The 27066-nt window shown below is 39.0% G+C and overlaps 1 protein-coding gene across 6 annotated transcripts in view; it reads right to left on the bottom strand.

The window, feature by feature from the left end:
* The window catches only part of KHDRBS2 (KH RNA binding domain containing, signal transduction associated 2), a 769555-nt gene extending 750210 nt beyond the window's left edge, over positions 1-19345 (bottom strand). For all 6 annotated transcript variants that reach the window (XR_010835028.1, XM_067005885.1, XM_067005886.1 and 3 more), the window contains exon 1: positions 19155-19345. Coding sequence is in view for 5 of the 6 variants with exons in the window: in XM_067005885.1 (XP_066861986.1) it covers positions 19155-19245 (91 nt within the window). In the remaining variant the exon portion in view is untranslated. The remainder of the gene's footprint in view (positions 1-19154) is intronic.
* Positions 19346-27066: the final 7721 nt, after the last annotated feature.

A 27066-nucleotide genomic window follows, 5' to 3' on the forward strand; every position in this document is an offset into this window, starting at 1 on the left:
TGCAGCTCTATTTACAATAGCCAGGACATGGAAGCAACCTAAGTGTCCCTCATTGGATGAATGGATAAAGAAGATGTGGCACATATATACAATGGAATATTACTCAGCCATAAAAAGAAATGAAACCGAGTTATTTATAATGAGGTGGATGGACCTGGAGTCTGTCATACAGAGTGAAGTAAGTCAGAAGGAGAAAAACAAATACCGTATGCTAACACATATATATGGACTCTAAGGGAAAAAAATGTCATGAAGAGATTAGTGGTAGGATGGGAATAAAACACAGACTTACTCGAGCATGGACTTGAGGATATGGGGAGGGGGAGGGGTGGGCTGTGACGAAGTGGGGGAGTGGCAGGGACATATATACACTATCAAATGTAAATTAGATAGCTGGTGGGAAGCTGCTGCATAGCACAGGGAGATCACCTCTGTGCTTTGTGACCGCCTGGGGGGATGGGATAGGGAGGGTGGGAGAGAGGGTGATGCAAGAGGGAGGAGATGTGGTAGCATGTGTGTATGTATAACTGATTTAGTCTGTTGTAGAGGGAAAACTAACACACTATTGTAAAACAATTATACTCCAATAAAGATGTTAAAAAATAAAAAATAAAAAAAAATTAAAAAAAAATTAAAAAAAAAAAAAAAAAAAAAAAAAAAAAAAACCCTGCAGAAAGTAGGCATAGACGGAACTTTCCTCAACATAATAGAGGCCATATATGACAAACCCACAGCCAGCATTGTTCTCAATGGTGAAAAACTGAAACCATTTCCACTAAGATCAGGAACAAGACAAGGTTGCCCACTCTCACCACTCTTATTCAACCTAGTTTTGGAAGTTCTAGCCACAGCAATCAGAGAAGAAAAAGAAATAAAAGGAATCCAAATAGGAAAAGAAGAAGTAAAGCTGTCACTGTTTGCAGATGACATGATACTATACATAGAGAATCCTAAGGATGCTACCAGAAAACTACTAGAGCTAATCAATGAATTTGGTAAAGTTGCAGGATACAAAATTAATGCACAGAAATCTCTGGCATTCTTATACACTAATGATGAAAAATCTGAGAGTGAAATGAAGAAATCACTCCCATTTACCATTGCAACAAAAAGAATAAAATATCTAGGAATAAACCTACCTAAGGAGACAAAAGACTTGTATGCAGAAAACTATAAGACACTTATGAAAGAAATTAAAGATGATACAAATAGGTGGAGAAATATACCATGTTCTTGGATTGGAAGAATCAACATTGTGAAAATGACTATACTACCCAAAGCAATCTACCGATTCAATGCAATCCCTATCAAATTACCACTGGCATTTTTTACAGAACTAGAACAAAAAATTTCACAATTTGTATGGAAACACAAAAGACCCCGAATAGCCAAAGCAATCTTGAGAACGAGAAATGGAGCTGGAGGAATTAGGCTCCCTGACTTCAGACTCTACTACAAGGCTACAGTAATCAAGACAATATGGTACTGGCACAAAAACAGAAATATAGATCAATGGAACAGGATAGAGAGCCCAGAGATAAACCCACACACATATGGTCACCTTATCTTTGATAAAGGAGGGAAGGATATACAGTGGAGAAAAGACAGCCTCTTCAATAAGTGGTGCTGGGAAAACTGGACAGCTACATGTAAAAGTATGAAATTAGAACACTCCCTAACACCACACACAAAAATAAACTCAAAATGGGTTAAAGACCTAAATGTAAGGCCAGACACTATCAAACTCTTAGAGGAAAACATAGGCAGAACACTATACGACATAAATCACAGCAAGATCCTTTTTGACCCATCTCCTAGAGAAATGGAAATAAAAACACAAATAAACAAATGGGACCTAATGAAACTTAAAAGCTTTTGCACAGCAAAGGATACCATAAACAAGACCAAAAGACAACCCTCAGAATGGGAGAAAATATTTGCAAATGAAGCAACTGACAAAGGATTAATTTCCAAAATTTATAAGCAACTCATGCAGCTCAATAACAAAAAAACAAACAACCCAATCCAAAAATGGGCAGAAGAACTAAATAGACATTTCTCCAAAGAAGATATACAGATTGCTAACAAACACATGAAAGAATGCTCACCCTCATTAATCATTAGAGAAATGCAAATCAAAACTACAATGAGATATCATCTCACACCGGTCAGATTGGCCATCATCAAAAACTCTAGAAACAATAAATGCTGGAGAGGGTGTGGAGAAAAGGGAACCCTCTTGCACTGCTGGTGGGAATGTAAATTGATACAGCCGCTATGGAGAACAGTATGGAGGTTCCTTAAAAAACTACAAATAGAACTACCATACGACCCAGCAATCCCACTACTGGGAATATACCCTGAGAAAACCATAATTCAGAAAGACTCATGTACCAAAATGTTCATTGCAGCTCTATTTACAATAGCCAGGACATGGAAGCAACCTAAGTGTCCCTCATTGGATGAATGGATAAAGAAGATGTGGCACATATATACAATGGAATATTACTCAGCCATAAAAAGAAATGAAACCGAGTTATTTATAATGAGGTGGATGGACCTGGAGTCTGTCATACAGAGTGAAGTAAGTCAGAAGGAGAAAAACAAATACCGTATGCTAACACATATATATGGACTCTAAGGGAAAAAAATGTCATGAAGAGATTAGTGGTAGGATGGGAATAAAACACAGACTTACTCGAGCATGGACTTGAGGATATGGGGAGGGGGAGGGGTGGGCTGTGACGAAGTGGGGGAGTGGCAGGGACATATATACACTATCAAATGTAAATTAGATAGCTGGTGGGAAGCTGCTGCATAGCACAGGGAGATCACCTCTGTGCTTTGTGACCGCCTGGGGGGATGGGATAGGGAGGGTGGGAGAGAGGGTGATGCAAGAGGGAGGAGATGTGGTAGCATGTGTGTATGTATAACTGATTTAGTCTGTTGTAGAGGGAAAACTAACACACTATTGTAAAACAATTATACTCCAATAAAGATGTTAAAAAATAAAAAATAAAAAAAAATTAAAAAAAAATTAAAAAAAAAAAAAAAAAAAAAAAAAAAAAAAACCCTGCAGAAAGTAGGCATAGACGGAACTTTCCTCAACATAATAGAGGCCATATATGACAAACCCACAGCCAGCATTGTTCTCAATGGTGAAAAACTGAAACCATTTCCACTAAGATCAGGAACAAGACAAGGTTGCCCACTCTCACCACTCTTATTCAACCTAGTTTTGGAAGTTCTAGCCACAGCAATCAGAGAAGAAAAAGAAATAAAAGGAATCCAAATAGGAAAAGAAGAAGTAAAGCTGTCACTGTTTGCAGATGACATGATACTATACATAGAGAATCCTAAGGATGCTACCAGAAAACTACTAGAGCTAATCAATGAATTTGGTAAAGTTGCAGGATACAAAATTAATGCACAGAAATCTCTGGCATTCTTATACACTAATGATGAAAAATCTGAGAGTGAAATGAAGAAATCACTCCCATTTACCATTGCAACAAAAAGAATAAAATATCTAGGAATAAACCTACCTAAGGAGACAAAAGACTTGTATGCAGAAAACTATAAGACACTTATGAAAGAAATTAAAGATGATACAAATAGGTGGAGAAATATACCATGTTCTTGGATTGGAAGAATCAACATTGTGAAAATGACTATACTACCCAAAGCAATCTACCGATTCAATGCAATCCCTATCAAATTACCACTGGCATTTTTTACAGAACTAGAACAAAAAATTTCACAATTTGTATGGAAACACAAAAGACCCCGAATAGCCAAAGCAATCTTGAGAACGAGAAATGGAGCTGGAGGAATTAGGCTCCCTGACTTCAGACTCTACTACAAGGCTACAGTAATCAAGACAATATGGTACTGGCACAAAAACAGAAATATAGATCAATGGAACAGGATAGAGAGCCCAGAGATAAACCCACACACATATGGTCACCTTATCTTTGATAAAGGAGGGAAGGATATACAGTGGAGAAAAGACAGCCTCTTCAATAAGTGGTGCTGGGAAAACTGGACAGCTACATGTAAAAGTATGAAATTAGAACACTCCCTAACACCACACACAAAAATAAACTCAAAATGGGTTAAAGACCTAAATGTAAGGCCAGACACTATCAAACTCTTAGAGGAAAACATAGGCAGAACACTATACGACATAAATCACAGCAAGATCCTTTTTGACCCATCTCCTAGAGAAATGGAAATAAAAACACAAATAAACAAATGGGACCTAATGAAACTTAAAAGCTTTTGCACAGCAAAGGATACCATAAACAAGACCAAAAGACAACCCTCAGAATGGGAGAAAATATTTGCAAATGAAGCAACTGACAAAGGATTAATTTCCAAAATTTATAAGCAACTCATGCAGCTCAATAACAAAAAAACAAACAACCCAATCCAAAAATGGGCAGAAGAACTAAATAGACATTTCTCCAAAGAAGATATACAGATTGCTAACAAACACATGAAAGAATGCTCACCCTCATTAATCATTAGAGAAATGCAAATCAAAACTACAATGAGATATCATCTCACACCGGTCAGATTGGCCATCATCAAAAACTCTAGAAACAATAAATGCTGGAGAGGGTGTGGAGAAAAGGGAACCCTCTTGCACTGCTGGTGGGAATGTAAATTGATACAGCCGCTATGGAGAACAGTATGGAGGTTCCTTAAAAAACTACAAATAGAACTACCATACGACCCAGCAATCCCACTACTGGGAATATACCCTGAGAAAACCATAATTCAGAAAGACTCATGTACCAAAATGTTCATTGCAGCTCTATTTACAATAGCCAGGACATGGAAGCAACCTAAGTGTCCCTCATTGGATGAATGGATAAAGAAGATGTGGCACATATATACAATGGAATATTACTCAGCCATAAAAAGAAATGAAACCGAGTTATTTATAATGAGGTGGATGGACCTGGAGTCTGTCATACAGAGTGAAGTAAGTCAGAAGGAGAAAAACAAATACCGTATGCTAACACATATATATGGACTCTAAGGGAAAAAAATGTCATGAAGAGATTAGTGGTAGGATGGGAATAAAACACAGACTTACTCGAGCATGGACTTGAGGATATGGGGAGGGGGAGGGGTGGGCTGTGACGAAGTGGGGGAGTGGCAGGGACATATATACACTATCAAATGTAAATTAGATAGCTGGTGGGAAGCTGCTGCATAGCACAGGGAGATCACCTCTGTGCTTTGTGACCGCCTGGGGGGATGGGATAGGGAGGGTGGGAGAGAGGGTGATGCAAGAGGGAGGAGATGTGGTAGCATGTGTGTATGTATAACTGATTTAGTCTGTTGTAGAGGGAAAACTAACACACTATTGTAAAACAATTATACTCCAATAAAGATGTTAAAAAATAAAAAATAAAAAAAAATAAAAAAAAAATTAAAAAAAAAAAAAAAAAAAAAAAAAAAAAAACCCTGCAGAAAGTAGGCATAGACGGAACTTTCCTCAACATAATAGAGGCCATATATGACAAACCCACAGCCAGCATTGTTCTCAATGGTGAAAAACTGAAACCATTTCCACTAAGATCAGGAACAAGACAAGGTTGCCCACTCTCACCACTCTTATTCAACCTAGTTTTGGAAGTTCTAGCCACAGCAATCAGAGAAAATAAAGAAATAAACGGAATCCAAATAGGAAAAGAAGAAGTAAAGTTGTCACTGTTTGCAGATGACATGATACTATACATAGAGAATACTAAGGATGCTACCAGAAAACTACTAGAACTAATCAATGAATTTGGTAAAGTTGCAGGATACAAAATTAATGCACAGAAATCTCTGGCATTGTTAGATACTAATGATGAAAAATCTGAGAGGGAAATTAAGAAAACACTCCCATTTACCATTGCAACAAAAAGAATAAAATATCTAGGAATAAACCTGCCTAAGGAGACAAAAGACTTGTATGCAGAAAACTATAAGACACTGATGAAAGAAATTAAAGATGATACAAATAGGTGGAGAGATATACCATGTTCTTGGATTGGAAGAATCAACATTGTGAAAATGACTCTACTACCCAAAGCAATCTACAGATTCAATGCAATCCCTATCAAATTACCACTGGCATTTTTCACAGAACTAGAACAAAAAATTTCACAATTTGTATGGAAACACAAAAGACCCCGAATAGCCAAAGCAATCTTGAGAACGAAAAATGGAGCTGGAGGAATCAGGCTCCCTGACTTCAGACTATACTACAAGGCCACAGTAATCAAGACAGTATGGAACTGGCACAAAAACAGAAATATAGATCAATGGAACAGGATAGAAAGCCCAGAGATAAACCCACACACATATGGTCACCTTATCTTTGAGAAAGGAGGCAAGAATATACAATGGAGAAAAGACAGCCTCTTCAATAAGTGGTGCTGGGAAAACTGGACAGCTACATGTAAAAGTATGAAATTAGAACACTCCCTAACACCACACACAAAAATAAACTCAAAATGGGTTAAAGACCTAAATGTAAGGCCAGACACTATCACACTCTTAGAGGAAAACATAGGCAGAACACTCTACGACATAAATCACAGCAAGATCCTTTTTGACCCACCTCCTAGAGAAATGGAAATAAAAACAAAAATAAACAAATGGGATCTAATGAAACTTAAAAGCTTTTGCACAGCAAAGGAAACTATAAACAAGACCAAACGACAACCCTCAGAATGGGAGAAAATATTTGCTAATGAAGCAACTGACAAAGGATTAATATCCAAAATTTATAAGCAAGTCAGGCAGCTCAATAACAAAAAAACAAATAACCCAATCTAAAAATGGGCAGAAGAACTAAATAGGCATTTCTCCAAAGAAGATATACAGATTGCCAACAAACACATGAAAGAATACTCAACATCATTAATCATTAGAAAAATGCACATCAAAACTACAATGAGATATCATCTCACACCAGTCAGAATGGCCATCATCAAAAACTCTATAAACAATAAATGCTGGAGAGGGTGTGGAGAAAAGGGAACACTCTTGCACTGCTGGTGGGAATGTAAATTGATACAGCCACTATGGAGAACTGTATGGAGGTTCCTTAAAAAACTACAAATAGAACTCCCATATGACCCCACAATCCCACTAGTAGGCATATACCCTGAGAAAACCATAATTCAAAAAGAGTCATGTACCAAAATGTTTATTGCAGCTCTATTTACGATAGCCAGGACATGGAAGCAACCTAAATGTCCATCAACAGATGAATGGATAAAGAAGATGTGGCACATATATACAATGGAATATTACTCAACCATAAAAAGAAATGAAACTGAGTTATTTGTAATGAGGTGGATAGACCTGGGGTCTGTCATACAGAGTGAAGTAAGTCAGAAGGAGAAAAACAAATACCATATGCTAACACATATATATGGAATCTAAAAAAAAAAAAAATGTCATGAAGAGATTAGTGGTAGGATGGGAATAAAACACAGACCTGCTAGAGTATGGACTTGAGGATATGGGGAGGGGGAAGGGTAAGAGGTAACGATGTGAGAGAGTGGCAGGGACATATACACGCTACCAAATGTAAATTAGATAGCTAGTGGGAAGCTGCCGCATAGCACAGGGAGTTCACCTCTGTGCTTTGTGACCACCTAGAGGGGTGGGATAGGGAGGGTGGGAGGGAGGGTGATGCAAGAGGGAAGAGATATGGGAACATATGTATATGTATAACTGATTCACTTTGTTGTAAAGGAGAAATTAACACACTATTGTAAAACAGTTATACTCAAATAAAGATGTTAAAAAAAAAAAAAAAGAAGAAGGAAGAGTGCATACTCTTTGAGCTTCTGAGTCTTTCTTAATCCCGCATCTATCGCATGCACCTACTTTTTTCTTTGTGGGTTCTTAGGACTTTTCGTCACATGTGACTTTTTTGACCACTGCCACCTTCTTGATACATTTTCCCCATGAATTTGTGATGCTACAGTCAACGTATAAATTTGCTGCCTCCATCCTGATCAGTGATCCACAGTGAGCATGAGATGGGCACCAGAATGTGCTGGACATTTAGATCCTTTAAGCTTGTATTATGAGCATTTCTCCACACTAAGTGGCATTATAGTGTGAAAAGATTTATGTAGTATATTTCCAACATTTGTTTTGGCACTGGAGGAAATATTAACTATGTTGGATCTGAAAGAGGACATTCGTATATGCAAAACTTTATTTATTTTAAGGTTAAGCATTAATTTATGAAACATTTATTTGTGTGTGGGGGGAGGTATTTCTTGCCCTGAAATGTGATAAAAATTGAGAGCTACTGTTATAATAGAAAGAACACAGTAGGTGATGTCAAAACATTAGTGTTTGAATCCTAGATCTGCCACTTGGCTGCTTTGTGACTCTGGGCCAATTTCTAATGAGCCTTTGCTTCCTCATCTATGATACAGGCTCTTGTCAACTATACCATGGATCAATCATCAATCATCTCATGAATCCTCTGTAAGTTTACCTGCAGTATTTATCCAAAAGCAGAAATCAATGAAGATTCTTTTCTTTACTCCACTTTGTTTTTTAAAAAATATATTGAGGCAAATGTTATGAATAGTGAAATGCAGTTTTTAGGTTTACAATTTGATGAGTTGTGATAACTGTATAAGCTGTATATGCAGAGCTCTTGACAAGAATAGAGAACATGTCCATCAGCCCAGAGACTCTCCTTATACAGCTTTACCATGACTCTGCATTCCTTTGGCAACCACTATTCTGATTTCTATCATCATAAATCACTTCTTTCTTCAACTTTATATAAATGTTGTTTTAGATTGTGCAGTTTTTACAGTCGACAAGTCCAAACTTCTTAACTTGTTTACGAAACATGTGATAAGCCTTTACCATTTTCTTTAGACCCACTTTTCTACATGCTTTCTCTTTTACTGTATTTTCCAAGCATATTTAATCTGTTGGGTTCCTGGACCCAATTCCAACAACCTCTTTCTTGTGCTTCAGATGACAGCTGCAAGTCCAGACTGTTATCTGTACTCCTAACCTACTGGTTGTAAACCAGAGGTTCCCAGGATCCCCCCTCTCCTTGGGGACAATTAATTTGCTACAAAAGCTCACAGAACTCAGAGAAGCATCTTACTTACTAGAACTTCTGTTTATTACAGAGTGATACACTCAGGAACAGCCGGGTGGAAGAGATGTACAGAGCAGGTCTGGAAAAGAGTGCAGAGCTTCCAAGCCTTTTTGGAGCTCAGCATTCTCCCCAGATCTCCATGTGCTACCAATCTGGAAGCAATCTGAATCCAGTCCTTCTATGTTATTATCAAGGTTTCATTACATAGGCATGGTTGATTAAATCACTGGCGGCTGGCAACTGATTCAAGCTCTAGCCCCTCTCCCCAAAGGTCTGGGGGGTGGGAAGGAGGGGTAGGACTGAAAGTTCCTACCCTCTAATTATCAGTTGGGACCCCTGGCAACCAGCCCCCAACTTTAAGTTACCTAGGGGCTTTTCAAAAAGTCACCTTATTTACATTGCAAAAGACACCTTTACAGCTCTCTTCACTTAGGAAATTCCAAGAGTTTTAAGAGTTCTGGCCAGAAACAGGTAAGATGATCAAATATATATATATATATCTTATTGTAAATCATAATATCACACTTAACTTCTACCTATTCAAAAAAATGTTCTCTTTGTTTTCAGGCTTTGGAGATGTTTGCTGTATCCATGTATCATTCTCCCAGATTATAACCCCTTCTTCACTGAATCTCCACCACATCCTACTTCTGTGTTAGATTTCAACTAACACCTTCTGTGTTAGATCTCAACTAACATGGCCCTTCCCACTGAGGCCACCCATGATCTCTGTGGGCTCCTAAAGCATCATCTATTTGTCTTGTCATTGCATTTCTCAGATCCTATGGAGATTGCGTATTTAATTGCCTGTAACTCTGTCCTCTCCTCCACCTAAAAGTAGGTCTCAGATAGTAATACAGAGTACAGATAATAGCAACCAATTGGACCAAGTCTGTATTGTTTCTCATTTATCACCTGTTTCGTATATGCTTCACACACACACACACACACATACACACACACACACACACACACACACACACACACACACACACACATACAGTCTGCTCATTTTACTCAAAGAGAAACCATTTGGTTTATTGTACTTTATTCCAAATACTTATCACCTCATCTAATTCCATTAAATGGCTTTTAATTATCTTAACGCTTTCTTCTACCAGATTTTCCTTATATGGATATGATATAATTTCCAATCGTTCACTAATTTCAGAATACTAGCTTACTACAGAGCCATCTATCCTCATGAAGTCCATTCCAAACAATTGCATATCCTCATGAAGTCCATCCCAAACAATTGCATATAATAAATTGCTGTCTGCCTCAGCACATCAAATGACTTTCATCTTCACACAATTCCTTAAAGGCCCCCTCTTGCACCAGATCTTAGATGGATAAAAAGGCAGCTTCTAGTTTTTGGCTTCTAAGAAGAAAAACAGACTATGTGACGATATGGATGATACTTAATTCAATTTAACACATTTACATGCCTAAATATACAGTAAGAACTGTATTCTGTTATGTACTCATATTACTGTTTTCATTTTATAGTCTTCTTTTACACAATGAGTGTATTGCTACATGTAAATCAAATTTCTAAAAATCGAATTCCTTAAATTTCCTAAAAAAAATTATTTTAAAGGAAACAAATTCTCTAGTAACAGATTTAACTTAACTCTCCTAAAAGTTTTTCAAAACAAGATCTTGGTATTTCCTTAAACAAGTCATATTCTGCAATAGTGTTCAGTGTTTCAATGTTTAATGTTTCTTTTTGAGACTTTCACATTATAGTTGGACATTTACTTAACCTCAGATTTATTACTTTAAAAATCCAAATGGATTAGGCTATCCTCTAGTCTGCCTCTTTATCCTTCCCATAATATAGGGACAATATTACCTGCCTTTTTTGGATATAATGTAAGGACGTGACCCACAGTGTATGTTCAAGAAAAGCAGCTATTGCTCTAGTCATCCCTTTCTTCTCAAAATGAACAGATTTCTTCTCCTTCAGTCTCTACTGAGTTTCTGTCACCGAGGCTCTGTCTCCTGAGTTGCATCAGGGTCTATCATTTTCTGACATACAATGAACCTGCTAAAAATAGCTATACTCGAGAGAAAACATGTTCATTCTGCTTTTCTATTAGAAGGTAAAATCTAATCTTCAATGTTTTGAAGGAAATGGGCATCAATTGTGCCATTCCTGATAAAAGTATAATAATACAGACCAATCTGTTTCAAAGTTATTAAATCCTAAAGCCTCATTACCTATAGATAATATTTAAATCAGGCCATGCTGATGAAACCGGTTCTCAGTTTCTGACCACATGTGAACTCTGCTCAACTCCCAAATTGTAAACAAAACTGACACTCCCTCAAGACACAAGAGAGGACCTATGGTTGTTCTTCCTTCCTAGAAGAATTTGGCAAATGTTAGCAGTTCTCTTAAAAAAAAAAAAGGAAAGAAAAAGTCTCAGCAAATCACACAAAGTTCTCCAATCCCTCTTTTGTTTTTTTTTGTTTTGTTTTTTGTTTTTTTTCCCCCCCGCGCAGGCTCAGCGGCCACGGCTCACGGGCCCAGCCGCTCCGCGGCATGTGGGATCTTCCCGGACCGGGGCACGAACCCGTGTCCCCTGCATCGGCAGGCGGACTCTCAACCACTGCGCCACCAGGGAAGCCCCTCCAATCCCTCTTTTGGATCCAAAAAAAAGAAAAAAAAAGTGTTCTCCTTCTCTTTACCATCTCACCACTAAACTCCCTCAGAAACAACAGTCGATGTAAGACACTGAAAACGTAGGCTCCCTCGATAATCCTTAACCCAATTCTGTACTAAGGTAAATCTCCCCATTTATAAATGTATTTGCCTTTTATATATTATACTTATTTAAAGACACTGTGGAAGAATTCATCCAATACTCGCATTCAGGAAGTGATGACCACCATGCTGATCTCCTCAAAGTACTTTGAATGTTAATATCTGACCTTCCTGCAAAGCCTGCCTGAAGCAGTGTCTCTCCCACGGGAGACAGGATGCTGTAACCAGTACACCTGCCTCTGGGTAAGAAAGCCTGGGTTTCAGCTTTATAATTTATTTGCTGTGTGATCTGAGATAAATTAACTTCTCTAATTCTTAATTTTTCTCATTTGTAAAATAGGGTAATGCTAGTAACTATCTCATAGGATTGGCGAGTGGATGCATTGTGGTAGGCGTGTCAGCATCCAGTACACTGAGTGACAAAGAGTATCTCCTCACCAATGCTGACAGAGTGACCATGAGAATGAAGATCTACAATCACCATGACCTCCTCGGTATCTCTGTGACACCAGCAGTCTGTAAACCCCAGCAGCTCTTACCATGCACTGTTATTTATATCTTATGTATACTGTTAAAAACTAATAAATTAAACATCTGATACTTCTTCATATACCAATAACATACTGAGGACAGGTGTTACCAACTCACATTCAAGGGCACGTGCAATCACAATCACATAGTCAAGGGTCACTGAGTCCTTGCCCCACAGGACTCATCCCCCAAACTGTAGCTAAACTATAAGTTCATTTATAGTAAAGGACCGAAAACTTTGTCATTCAGCTGTTCTTGAATGTTTATTATCTCTCTCTACTGCAAAAATTTTTTGGAAGTAGTGCTCCTGAGGGTAAGGTAAGCAATGAAGGATACGCTACAAATGATTTGCTTCCCAAAACAGTTAAAAATAATTGTGCAACAAGATACTTGGCTGTGACCTCTCAACTTTTTGACAAATAAAACATGCAATTATTTCAGAACTCTCCACTGGAGAAAATGAAGAAGTCATATAACATGGGTATCTGCTAACTTTCCTTTGGGAGATCAGCTATTAACCAGCACTCTATTATTTTTTTAAAATATATATTTCTATATCATACTTATTTTATTGAAATTCACCATTTCTGTAAGAAAAGGATATTACAATCTATTAATATATTAAGTCTTACACTGTTTATAGCTTTAAAGAAACCAACTGGTGTCAGGATATAATTCCGATTAAGCTACATTTCTTATAATCTGTATTCAGACAAGAAAAGGGGTCAAATCAAATGCCCAAACAAATAAAGACATAGGAAAGGCTGGTGACACTAGAGAGTCATCTCCAAGGGTTTCTAAACACCATCTCTAAAACTTCCCTCTTTCTACAGCTGCCATGGGAACACAGAGCTCCAATCGAGTTTGTATACTTAATAGAAACCAAAAATTTTGATCAGATATTGTGTCCATTATCCAGATGGATTTATCCTGGTCATGCTCCTTCTCACATAATTAGTTAATGAAATATTAATGTACAAGACTGAACCTGCCTTCAAAAGAAAATCTTATAAAGAAATAAATTAAAACACAAATGAATGGAGACTGGATATTATATATAAAATAAACACAGAAGGGGGCAGGAAGAAGGCAGGCTGGCTGGGTACCATGTGACTCAGGCAGTGGTTTTGCTAGTTTTTCTTGTGTTTCATATATGCCAAAGTGGGAGCTGGAAAGGTTGGAAACCCAAGAACATCAACAGAAGGAGACCAAAAAATGGCTCAAGCAAAGCCTGCTCTCTCTGGCCACAGGACTAGAAAGAGGGCAACCTTGCAAGACAGAAAACTTTTAGACAACAAACATCCTTCCCCAGCCAAACAACACAGAAAACAAAACCAAACCCAAAAACCAGTGTCTCCCGCTCACCCCCATCAAGAAAAATTAAATAGGGAGACTGGGCGTCCAGTCTCCCTCCAGGGAGGCAGGGGGACTGAATAGACAACAGGGCTTCCATACCACCGGCAGTGGGGACAGAGGCCACATGGAGAACCGGATGTCCACCCTCAGGAGCAGAACCAAAGCATCCTTCCGCCTCCAAGCCAGGGGGTGTCAGAGAATCTTTCACTCCTGCTGGAACTCCTCCCCACCCCTCTCGGTGTCACTAAAGACCACACAGGAACAGCAACAAGGGGCCGCTCCCTCCCTCCCCCAGGCGCCTGGGGGAGTCTGGACTCTCCCTGCCCCAGAAGCATCCTGGCAAGCAGCATCCCCTCCCTTGGCTGGCCTGCTGTCAGAGGTGGCCTGCCTATGACAATAGCATTTAAAGGTGTGACATGGTCATACTCTGATCTTGAATGAACCATTCTGACAGGGTGTGTGTGTTGGGGTAGGGAGGAGAGAGAGGGAGGATGGTGAGCACTGGTAAGAGAGACAGAAGAGAAAAACCAACAGTGTGTAGTGCTTGTAAACCAAGGGAGAAGCCAAGTTTCACCTTCTGGGAATGAAAGGAGTATGGAATTTTTTAAGTGGTAGGAGGCTGAAGAACTTCGGACACAGAGATCCACTTCCCTTGATGCAAAGGAGGATGAGGCCAGCTGCCCAGAGTGACAGACATGTGGCCTGATGAGGAGGCCAAGCAGGTGCGGAATGAGCCTCCAGAGACCCAGGTCCTGGGCTAACCAGGCTCAAGTCAGACACAGGCAAGCGACCACTGACGGAGGGAACACAATATTTTAAAATCTCTCGTTGGAATCATCTTTTATAAGATAATTTATTTTATAATTTGGTGTATGAGTTCAAATTTCACTCAGAAGTGATTCAGAGAGTTAAGTCAGTGCTCATTTTATTACAAAATCAAGCTTCAAGTTGAGGTCCACAATGCCATTAAAACATTAAGGAAAATCTTAAAAGCATCATCTTATATTTGTAGAATTTCTGCTTATGTTTTTGTTTTAGTTGTACAAATATTCCTATTTTAAAATACAGCTTACATAGTCACAAACAGCATTTTTTAACTTTAAAAGAACCCTGGCTGGTGGATATTCATTTTGCTGTTTTACAGGTGAAGAAACTGAGAATCAGAAAGGAAATAAATGAAATATCCTTTATTTCACAGTTGGCAGGGGTGTCAACACTCCATCCCAAGTGTTTTGTTTGCTAAAGCAGAATTTCTCCACTATATGATAAATGTGTTTTAACTGCAGATCAAAGATACCTTTAACTTAGTTTTTTTTTTGCCAATTTTTATTTTTATTTAAGAAACATAAATAAGATTATCCCAAATTTATTGGGAGAGAAAAGAGATTATATCAATCAAAGGAAAAGTCACATGAATACTATTTTTTATCAGAAGTTGGTTTTAGACATTATACCAATACCTTTCTTTAACTTAAGAACACACCATGTTTTATGGAAATATTTCAAGGAACACATTCTGAGTTTAAAAACGATCCTTACAGAAAATTTAAATGTAGTTAAATCACAAGTCAGCATTTGTGATAAATTATTAATCCATGTTCCTCTCATTCATCCACACCTGCAAACAGGCCAATCCTAGATGGAAGGGCAAGCTTTTCACCGAAATTTGAAAAAAGCACCCAGAGTTTTTTTTAAAAATCACTTGAACTGTTGGGATATTTGGCAATATTTGACTACATCATATGATGAGTCAACCAAAACAATGATGAATCTACCAATATTTATGAAGAATTCAGGTTAGGAAATCTTGTCAGCCAGAGAACCCCAAACACTCTCAATTGGACAAGAATTTATTAATCCTCCTAAAGGTATGGAATCGCCATAATTGAATCTTTAAATTTGAACAGATCTATGTCTGTCAGCAGACAGGCATGCTTTACTGCAAACAAGAATATTTCCATGCATATACATTTTTAGCTCCCAAGCCTTGAGAATGGTTCAGTAAACGTAAAAATGTAAATCTGTCCCCAGTGCCCAAAATAATGTTTATGCTTCAAATTGCATTATAATGCAATAAGTGTATTATTAATCATTAAACTAAGAAGGAATGAAAAAAGTTTCCAAAATATTCAGCCACTGACTTTGGTATTCTGAATACACAAACACCACTCCTTTGCATCAGGAGTAGTCCCAGACTTCATTAGAATTACAAAGAAATCTAGTCCAACTCCTCAATTTGAGAGACTGACCCAGGAAAGGGAAATTTACCAAGATTCAGTTTAGGCAAAAGTGGAATCAAAATCCAGGTATCTGGATTCACAGTTTAGTGCACTTCCCAGCAGTATCACAGATATAAATAACCTCATCTAATTTCATCTGGCAAGCAAATTCAGAGGCTGAGTGGAACTTCAAGAATCATGCTGAATTTGCTGTTTTATCATACTCCAAAGCACCTTCCATACAAATAGGAAATTAAACAATATTATAATCACAGAAGAAAGTTATTTTAACTACTCAAACATATTATACTCTTCAAACCATATTGTTCAAGATTTTTCTAAGTAACAACACAATACATAAAATGTTTGGGCTCTTCCTTTTACTTTCTCAGAATCATTCCTACTGAAAGTACACAGCAGGAACAAGTGAAATAACAAACTACAACAAAAATTACAAAATAACCAACAAACTAGCATTTTTAACCCTATGGCCTTCAATTCTAAGTGAAGCAGTCACAATTGAGCACTGATTTGCATCTACCACCAATCAAAAAAGCAAAATAAATCACTGTGAAAGCTCATTGGTTTACATCACTGCCCTTGTATGTATTAGCTTCCAGAAAATCATTCCGAAGAACTGAATCATCTGGATCATTTTTATTACTCACTCAGTCTTGAGACGGTCTGCACAGTGCTGGCTGAAATGTACTTCACTGAGCACCTTCTTTCCAAATGAACATCTGTGTCAGGTTTATTTATAGCCACTGCCTTCAATCAGTACATTTCCAGGGTGAGAAATAAAATTATCTCAACAACGCTCTCCTATAGAGATCCGAAACAAGACTTAAGAATCTAGGCAGATGGCCTTTGAAAAGATAATGAAAGATCTACAATGTAAAATGTATGTTAAGGTTTATTAGAGATTCAAAAGGACACTGTTCAATAAGCACACATAAAGAGCCTCAGGTACAATTACAGAATTTAAATCTTGTGTCTATTTTGGCCTATCTCTTTATATACTCAAGATTATTATCATCACCTCCTCCATCCTCTTTTCCTCATTATGTTTCCTCTGAAATTCGGACACCTCTCTGTTTCTTACTTAGATGTTTTTCTCTCTATTTAGGAGCTTTTTCCTCCTAATTCTTTACAAAAGCAGAACATGCTTCCCCCTACTGGGAAAAAATTAAATTACAAAGTACATAGAACATGTTCCTAAGTATCAAGAAACGAAGTTCCTGAGAAAAATAAAATGTTAGGGAACCAGGTGCACAGCCTTCTCTGACTGTTTTACCAGCTGCAGAAATACTTGCACTCTCTATTTAGGGTTCCTCACACGCACTGCTGTAGTTTGGCAGTTTTCAGTACACTAACTCTCATTAATGACTGATGAATTAATCAAGTCTGCTGTCCCCAAAAGAAGTCCAATTAGCAGGTCTGAGAAAATGATCAATTTGTAACTTTTTTTTCCATTTTAAAGCATTATCAGCTAAATGAAGACACTTCTGGAAAATATATTGAAGTAAATGATTTAAGAAGACTTTTAACCACATTTTTAATCATTTTGAACAATCTTAATCATTTATTTACCCATTAATTTACAATATTCCTATATTTTTATATAGTTATCTTTATTTTTTAATAGAGTAGAAGGAGAGTTTAATTTTTAAATTGACTTTCATTTTCAACTTTAGGTTCTATTTATTTTTCTTCATTCAGTAACCAAGAAAGTAGTAAGCATGATTGCATTTTCTGTCCTAAATCCTCTACAAAACCAACGTGTTCCTTGAAAAACAGTTTAGTTGTTTCACACATTCAATATTTCGATTATAAAGCTTCTCTTAATTACTTAGTATACAAAATAGAAAAACACCTGACACTTTATTGTTGTAAATTATCCATCAATAAAACATTTAAATAAATCTAATGACTATTTGACTCATACATGGAGGATTAGAATTTTTCCTTCCATGTATACAACTAAATCTCGAAAAAGAAAACATTTCCTTTAATGCTTAAGGGCTGACGAAGAGAAAGTTGTTACTTTTAGTTTTACTATAGGTAAGTTCATAAGAACCTAAGCTACAAAACTGCATTGTAGTCAATTTGATGATGAAGCAGTTTATTATTAATGAGGCATTCATCAAGAAAAAAAAATCTGGAGTTGTTTTTAAAAAGACAGGTGTAGACTGCTACAGATATCTTGAGTACCTTTAGCAGTTAGACGGCATTATTTCAAGATAAATGAAGTAATTTGGTTAATACTTCTGTCATACAAAAGTTCATGTTCGTGTGTGTGTGTGTGTGTGTGTGTGTGTGTGTGTTTAAATGACCTTTCAAAAGAACGCAAAAGACGACATTTCTGTTACTCTGGGAATGAAATCTCTTTTAACATTACAGGTACACAAAAGAAAATGCACACTTGGTAAAACAGTTGATCAATTGTGGAGTGTTCCCAGGGATCAGCATCTCCCAGAGCACGCAATCATCACACTTCAAATAAACTGATAAGCACTTTAGCCTCTTCCACGTTCACAAACATAGAAGAACACGCAGAATTTAATCTAGGTTAATTCTAAGACTTTCCATAGGAAAGACTGTAATTAGACTAAAGAACATCAAAATCGCTTCCCAAGCATAAGAAAAAGAACAAAAAAGAAAAGGAAAGAAAGAAAGAAAGAAAGAGAGAAAGAGAAAGAAAGAAAGAAAGAAAGAGAGGAAGGAAGGAAGAAAGAAAGAAAAAGAATTGCTGATTTATAGGTAAGAAGCTCTTAAAACACTACATTGATCACCATTCACTCGAAATTGATTTCCCTTCCCTCTGCGGAGTGAAAATATTCCCGTGGACCGCGTAGCTCCTCACGTCTCTCCATCAAAGATCCTAAAAGGGCACGTCTCCACCGCCACAGAGCTCGCAGCTCCGGGCTCCCCAAATTCAGCTGCGGAGGGAGGGAGGGAGCGAGAATCCGCCGCCCGAGGACCTGCTCTGTCCGCAGCTCTGGGTCGAGCACCTTAGGGGACAGTCTCCGCGAAAGAGATGGGCATCCTCCCCAACTCCGCTTCCCGAGCCCCGCCGCGGTGACAGGGGCCAGTTGTCTGTGTCCACCTGGGGAGCAAGTCCTACCTTCGGCTAGCAGGCGCGAGGCATGCACAAAAGATGGATCCAGGCTATCTTTTTCTGCCATCAGCTCAGGCAAGTATTTCTCCTCTTCCATAGCGCGGACTTCGGACCGACCCCGGCCAGGCGCAGGGCTCCGCGCGCTCGGACGTAGGTCGCCGGCAGCCCTGGTCGTCCGCCTCCCGCCGCCCGCCGCCCACCGCCCGCCTCCCGCCTCCCGCCTCCCGCCTCCCGCCTCCCGCCTCCCGCCTCCCGCCTCCCGCCTCGCTCCGCCGCGGCCCGGGGTCTGGCGCCCTCTCCGGTCCCGCGCCGCGCCCGCCCCCGCCGTCGGGCTGCGCGGCCCCGCGCCTCCCGACCCGTCCTGCCTTGGTCCCTCACTCGCGCCCAGCCCGGCTCGTACCAGCAGCCTGAACTGGAGAGGCGGGCACAGGGCGCGTCCCGCCTCCTCCCAACGCTGATTGGCGAGGGTGCCGCGAGAGGCGGGGCCCCGTGAGGCCGCGGGCCCTCACTGGACCTCGCCTCAAGTCGGGTAGCCTGAGTGGCAGGAGACAGCAGGAGAGGGGAGGGCAGCGCGGAAGGTGCAAGCGCTTTCTTCTCGCAGCCAGAGCCCTCCCTGGTTGTTAGGCATGCCCAGTTGTGTGGAGCCCTCCTTGTCTCCTGCTGAGGTGCCCAGAGAGAGCGGGAAAAGCACCGGTTGAACAGAGAAGCTGGGGTCCAAGACGGGAGGGCAGATGGGGGTGAGGAGGGCGCGCGAGGGGATGGGAGAGCGCTCAGGAAAGCCTCGGGAAGGTAGATGGGACTTTACCTGCATCGCTAAGGCACAGGTGTCTCCTCTCCGTCCTGCAGCTCGGACGCACTCCAGTGTGCAGTAATCAGCTGTGCACCGGCCTGGAAATATAATGAAGACTGCATGTGATCGGCGGCTGGTATTTCCAATGAGCCTGACCTACATCGCAGGGACACAGTAGAATGTTCATTGATAAACAAATAAAGGGGCTCCCCGGCTGTATTGTTGCACAGTAACACGCCTCTCCTGTACAATCATTGGGGTATTGACATAGTTCTGGTTGTCCTCCATCCATGCCTCCTCCCCCAATCCCTATCTATGGGAGGGATTCTGGGAGGGGGTGAATTTTAAAACTAAAAAGCAACATAATCAATAAGTTTGTGAAGGATTTAGGAAAACACGTGGAAGAAGGAAGAGACTACGAAACAGGTAACTATGGTTTCTCCAATTTCCCCCTTTCTCTTTTATTTAGTTTTTTTTTTTTTTTTACATCTTTATTGGAGTATAATTGCTTTACAATGTTGTGTTAGTTTCTGCTTTATAACAAAGTGAATCAGTTATACATATACATATGTTCCCATATCTCTTCCCTCTTGCGTCTCCCTCCCTCCCATCCTCCCTATCCCACCCCTCTAGGGGGTCACAAACCAACTAGCTGATCTCCCTGTGCTATGTGCCTCCTTCCCACTAGCTATCTATTTTACATTTGGTATTGTATATACATCCATGCCACTCTCTCACTTTATCACAGCTTACCCTTCCCCCTCCCCATTACCTCACTTCCATGCTCTACTAGGTCTGTGTCTTTATTCCCGTCTTACCCCAAGGTTCTTCATGACCTTTTTAAATTTTGATTCCATATATATATGTTAGCATACGGTATTTGTTTTTCTCTTTCTGACTTACCTCACTCTGTATGACAGACTCTAGGTCCATCCACCTCACTACAAATAACTCAATTTCCTTTCTTTTTATGGCTGAGTAATATTCCATTTTATATATGTGCCACATCTTCTTTATCCATTCATCTGTTGATGGACACTTAGGTTGCTTCCATGTCCTGGCTATTGTAAATAGAGCTGGAATGAACATTTTGGTACATGACTCTTTTTGAATTATGGTTTTCTCAGGGTATATGCCCAGTAGTGGGATTGCTGGGTCATATGGTAGGTCTATTTTTAATTTTTTAAGGAACCTCCATAGTGTTCTCCATAGTGGCTGCATCAAGTTACATTCCCACCAACAGTGTAAGAGTGTTCCCTTTTCTCCACACCCTCTCCAGCATTTACTGTCTGTAGATTTTTTGATGATGGCCATTCTGACTGACGTGAGATGATATCTCATTGTAGTTTTGATTTGCATTTCTCTAATGATTAATGATGTTGAGCATTCTTTCATGTGTTTGTTGGCAGTCTGTATATCTGCTTTGGAGAAATGTCTATTTAGGTCTTCTGCCCATTTTTGGATTGGGTTGTTTGTTTTTTTGTTATTGAGCTGCATGAGCTGCTTGTAAATTTTAGAGATTAATCCTTTCTCAGTTGCTTCATTTGCAAATATTTTCTCCCATTCTGAGGGTTGTCTTTTGGTCTTGTTTATGGTTTCCTTTGCTGTGCAAAAGCTTTTAAGTTTCACTAGGTTGATTTGTTTATTTTTGCTTTATTTCCATTTCTCTAGGGTGTGGGTCAAAAAGGATCTTGCTGTGATTTATGTCATAGAGTGTTCTGCCTATGTTTTCCTCTAAGAATTTGATAGTGTCTGTCCTTACAGTTAGGTCTTTAATCCATTTTGAGCTTATTTTTGTGTATGGTGTTAGGGAGTGTTCTAATTTCATACGTTTACATGTAGCAGTCCAGTTTTCCCAGCACCACTTATTGAAGAGGCTGTCTTTTCTCCACTGTATATTCTTGATTCCTTTATCAAAGATGAGGTGACCATATGTGTGTGAGTTTATCGCTGGGCTCTCTGTCCTGTTCCATTGATCTATATTTGTGTTTTTGTGCCAGTACCATACTGTCTTGATTACTGTAGCTTTGTAGTATAGTCTGAAGTCAGGGAGCCTGATTCCTCCAGCTCCACATTTCGTCCTCAAGATTGCTTTGGCTATTCGGGGTATTTTGTGTTTCTGTACAAACTGAAATTTTTTGTTCTAGTTCTGTGAAAAATGCCACTGGTAGTTGGATAGGGATTGCATTGAATCTGTAGAGTGCTTTGGGTAGTAGAGTCATTTTCACAATGTTGATTCTTCCAATCCAAGAACATGGTATATCTCTCCAACTATTTGTATCATCTTTAATTTCTTTCATCAGTGTCTTATAATTTTCTGCATACAGGTCTTTTGTCTCCTTAGGTAGGTTTATTCCTAGATATTTTATTCTTTTTGTTGCAATGGTAAATGGGAGTGTTTTCCTAATTTCACTTTCAGATTTTTCATCATTAGTGTATAGGAATGCCAGAGATGTCTGTGCATTAATTTTGTATCCTGCTACTTTACCAAATTCATTGATTAGCTCTAGTAGTTTTCTGGTTGCATCTTTAGGATTCTGTATGTAGAGTATCATGTCATTTGCAAACAGTGACGGCTTTACTTCTTCTTTTCCAATTTGGATTCCTTTCATTTCTTTTTCTTCTCTGATTGCTGTGGTTAAAACTTCCAAAATTATGTTGAATAAGAGTCGTGAGAGTTGGCAACCTTGTCTTGTTCCTGATCTTAGTGGAAATGGTTTCAGTTTTTCACCATTGAGGATGACGTTGGCTGTGGGTTTTTCATATATGGCCTTTATTATGTTGAGAAAAGTTCCCTCTATGCTTACTTTCTGCAGGGTTTTTTTTATCATAAATGGGTGTTGAATTTTGTCGAAAGTTTCTCTGCACCTATTGAGATGATCATATGGTTTTTCTCCTTCAACGTGTTAATATGGTGTATCATGTGGATTGATTTGCATATACTGAAAAATTCTTGCATTCCTGGAATAAACCCCACTTGATCATGATGTATGATCCTTTTAATGTGCTGTTGGATTCTGTTTGCTTGTATTTTATTGAGGATTTTTGCATCTATGTTCATCAGTGATATTGGCCTGTAGTTTTCTTTCTTTGTGACATCTTTGTCTGGTTTTTGTATCAGGGTGATGGTGGCCTTGTAGAATGAGTTTAGAAGTGTTCCTCCCTCTGCTATCTTTTGGAAGAGTTTGAGAAGGATAGGTGTTAGCTCTTCTGTAAATGTTTGATAGAATTCATTTGTGAAGCCATCTTGTCCTGGGATTTGTTTGTTGGAAGATTTTTAATCACAGTTCAAATTTCAGTGCTTGTGATTGGTCTGTTCATATTTTCTATTTCTTCCTGGTTCAGTCTCGGCAGGTTGTGTATTTCTAAGAATTTGTCCATTTCTTCCAGGTTGTCCATTTTCTTAGCATAGAGTTGCTTATAGTAATCTCACATAATCCTTTGTATTTCTGCAGTGTCAGTTTTTACTCCTCCTTTTTCATTTCTAATTCTATTGATTTGAGTCTTATTCCTTTTTTTCTTGATGAGTCTGGCTAATGGTTTATCAATTTTGTTTATCTTTTCAAAGAACCAGCTTTCAGTTTTATTGAACTTTGCTATTGTTTCCTTCATTTCTTTTTCATTTATTTCTGATCTGATGTTTATGATTTCTTTCCTTCTGCTAATTTTGGGGTTTTTTTGTTCTTCTTTCTGTAATTGCTTTAGATTAAAGATTAGGTTGTTTATTTGAGTTTTTTCTTGTTTCTTAAGGTAGGATTGTACTGCTATGAACTTCCCTCTTAGAACTGCTTTTGCTGCATCCCATAGGTTTGGGTTTGTCATGTTTCCATTGTCATTTGCTTCCAGGTATTTTTTGATTTCCTCTTTGATTTCTTCAGTGATCACTTCGTTACTAGGTCATGTATTGTTTACCCTCCATGTGTTTGTATTTTTTACAGATCTTTTCCTGTAATTGATATCTAGTCTCATAGCGTTGTGCTCATAAAAGATACCTGATATGATTTCAATTTTCTTAAATATACCAAGACTAGATTTGTGACCCAAGATATGATCTATCCTGGAGAATGTTCCATGAGCACTTGAGAAAAATGTGTCTTCTGTTTTTTTTGGATGTAATGCCCTATAAATATCAATTAAATCCATCTTATTTAATATATCATTTAAAGCTCGTGTTTCCTTATTTATTTTCATTTTGGATGATCTGTCCATTGGTGAAAGTGGGGTATTAAAGTCCCCTACTATGATTGGGTTTCTGTTGGTTTCCTCTTTTATGGCTGTTAGTATTTGCCTTATGTATTTATGCGCTCCTATGTTGGGTGCATAAATATTTACAATTCTTATATCTTCTTCATGGATCGATCCCTTGATCATTATGTAGTGTCCTTCTTTGTCTCTTATAATAGTCTTTATTTTAAGGTCAACTTTTTCTGGTATGAGAATTGCTACTCCAGCTTTCTTTTGATTTCCATTTTCATGGAATATCTTTTTCCATCCCCTCACTTTCAGTCTTTATGTGTCCCTAGGTCTAAAGTGAGTCTCTTGTAGGCAGCATATATACGGGTCTTGTTTTTATATTCATGCAGCCAGTCTGTGTCCTTTGCTAGGAGCATTTAATCCATTTAAATTTAACGTAATTATCGATATGTATGTCCCTATTCCCATTTTCTTAATTGTTTTGGGTGTGTTATTGTAGGTCTTTTCCTTCTCTTGTGTTTCTTGCCTAGAGAAGTTCCTTTAGCATTTGTTGTAAAGCTGGTTTGGTGGTTCTGAACTCTCTCATCTTTTGCTTGTCTGTAAAGGTTTTAATTTCTCCATCAAATCTGAATGAGATCATGGCTGGGTAGAGTAATCTTGGTTGTAGTTTTTTCTCCTTCATCACTTTAAATATGTCCTGCCACTCCCTTCTGGCTTGCAGAGTTTCTGCTGAAAGATCAGCTGTTAAAATTATGGGGATTCCCTTCTGTGTTATTTGTTGTTTGTCCCTTGATGCTTTTAATATGTTTTCTTTGTACTTAATTTTTGATAGTTTGATTAATATGTGTCTTGGCGTGTTTCTCTTTGGGTTTATCCTGTATGGGACTCTCTGTGCTTCCTGGACTTGATTGACTATTTCCTTTCCTATATTAGGGACGTTTTCAACTATAATCTCTTCAAATATTTTCTCAGTCCCTTTCTTTTTCTTTTCTTCTTCTGGGACCCCTATAATTCGAATGTTGGTGCATTTAATGTCCCTATCCTTTATTGGTGCATTTAATGTCCCTATCCTTTATTGGACTCTCTGTGCTTCCTTGACTTGATTAACTATTTCCTTTTCCATATTAGGGAAGTTTTCAACTATAATCTCTTCAAATATTTTCTCAGTCCCTTTCTTTTTCTCTTCTTCTTCTGGGACCCATATGATTCGAATGTTCATGTGTTTAATGTTGTCCCAGAGGTCTCTGAGACTGTCCTCAGTTCTTTTCATTCTTTTTCTTTTTTCTTTTTTTTTTTTTTTTTGGTGCTAGGCGGGCCTCTCATTGTTGTGGGCTCTCCCATTGCGGAGCACAGGCTCGGGACGAGCAGGCTCAGCGGCCATGGCTCACGGGCCCAGCCGCTCCACGGCATGTGGGATCTTCCCAGACCGGGGCACAAACCCGTGTCCCCTGCATCGGCAGGCGGATTCTCAATCACTGCGCCACCAGGGAAGCCCTCATTCTTTTTCTTTATTCAGCTCTGCAGTAGTTATTTCCACTATTTTATCTTCCAGGTCTCTTATCCGTTCTTATGCCTCAGTCATTCTGCTAGATCCCTTCTAGAGTATTTTTAATTTCATTTATTGTGTTGTTCATCATTGTTTGTTTCCTCTTTAGTTCATCTAGGTCCTTGTTAAATGTTTCTTGTATTTTCTCTATTTCCAAGATTTTTGATATCTTTACTATCATCATTATTCTGAATTCTTTTTCAGGTAGACTGCCTATTTCCTCTTCATTTTTTAGGTCTGGTGGGTTTTTACCTTGCTCCTTCATCTGCTGTGTGATTTTCTGCCTTTTCATTTTGCTTATCTTACTGTGTTTGGGGTCTCCTTTTCACAGGCTGCAGGTTCGTAGTTCTCATTGTTTTTGGTGTCTGTCCCCAGTGGCTAAGGTTGGTTCAGTGGGTTGTGTAGGTTTCCTGGTGGAGGGGACTAGTGCCTGTGTTCTGGTGGATGAGGCTGGATCTTGTCTTTCCGGTGGGCAGGTCCATGTCTGGTGGTGAGTTTGGGGATGTCTGTGGCCTTAGTATGATTTTAGGCAACCTCTCTGCTAATGGATGGCGCTGTGTTCCTATCTTGCTAGTTGTTTGGCATAGGGTGTCCAGCACTGTATCTTGCTGGTCATTGAGTGAAGCTGGGTCTTGCTGTTGAGATGGAGATCTCTGGAAGATTTTCACCATTTGATATTACGTGGTTCTGGGAGGTCTCTTGTGGACCAGTGTCCTGAAGTTGGCTCTCCCACCTCAGTGGCACAGCCCTGACTCCTGGCTGGAGCACCAAGATCCTATCCTCCACATGGCTCAGAATAAAAGGGAGAAAAAAATAGGAAGAAAGAAAGAAAGAAAGAGGATTAAAATAAAGTAAGATAAAATAAAGTTATTAAAATAAAAAATAATTATCAAGGAAAAAATTTTTTAAAGTAGAAAACAAACAAACAAAAAAATGGCCGGACAGAACCCTTGGACAAATGGTGAAAGAAAAGCTAAACAGACAAAATCTCACACAGAAGCATACACATACACACTCACAAAAAGAGCAAAAGGGGAAAAAATAATCTATCTTGCTCCCAAAATCCACCTCCTCAATTTGGGATAATTCGTTGTCTATTCAGGTATTCCACAGATACAGAGTACATCACGTTGATTGTGGGGATTTAATCCGCTGCTCCTGAGGCTGCTGGGAGAAATTTCCCTTTCTCTTCTTTGTTCGCACAGCTCCCGGGGTTCAGCTTTGGATTTGGCCCTGCCTCTGCATGTAGGTCGCCTGAGGGCAGCTGTTCTTCACTCAGACAGAACAGGGTTAAAGCAGCAGCTGATTCAGGGGCTCTGGCTCACTCAGCCCCGGGGGGATGGAGGGGCACGGATGCGGGGGTTGCCCCAGCCTGGGGCACACCGTGT

Source organism: Kogia breviceps, chromosome 10 (genome assembly GCF_026419965.1).
Source record: "Kogia breviceps isolate mKogBre1 chromosome 10, mKogBre1 haplotype 1, whole genome shotgun sequence".
Lineage (NCBI taxonomy): Eukaryota > Metazoa > Chordata > Mammalia > Artiodactyla > Physeteridae > Kogia > Kogia breviceps.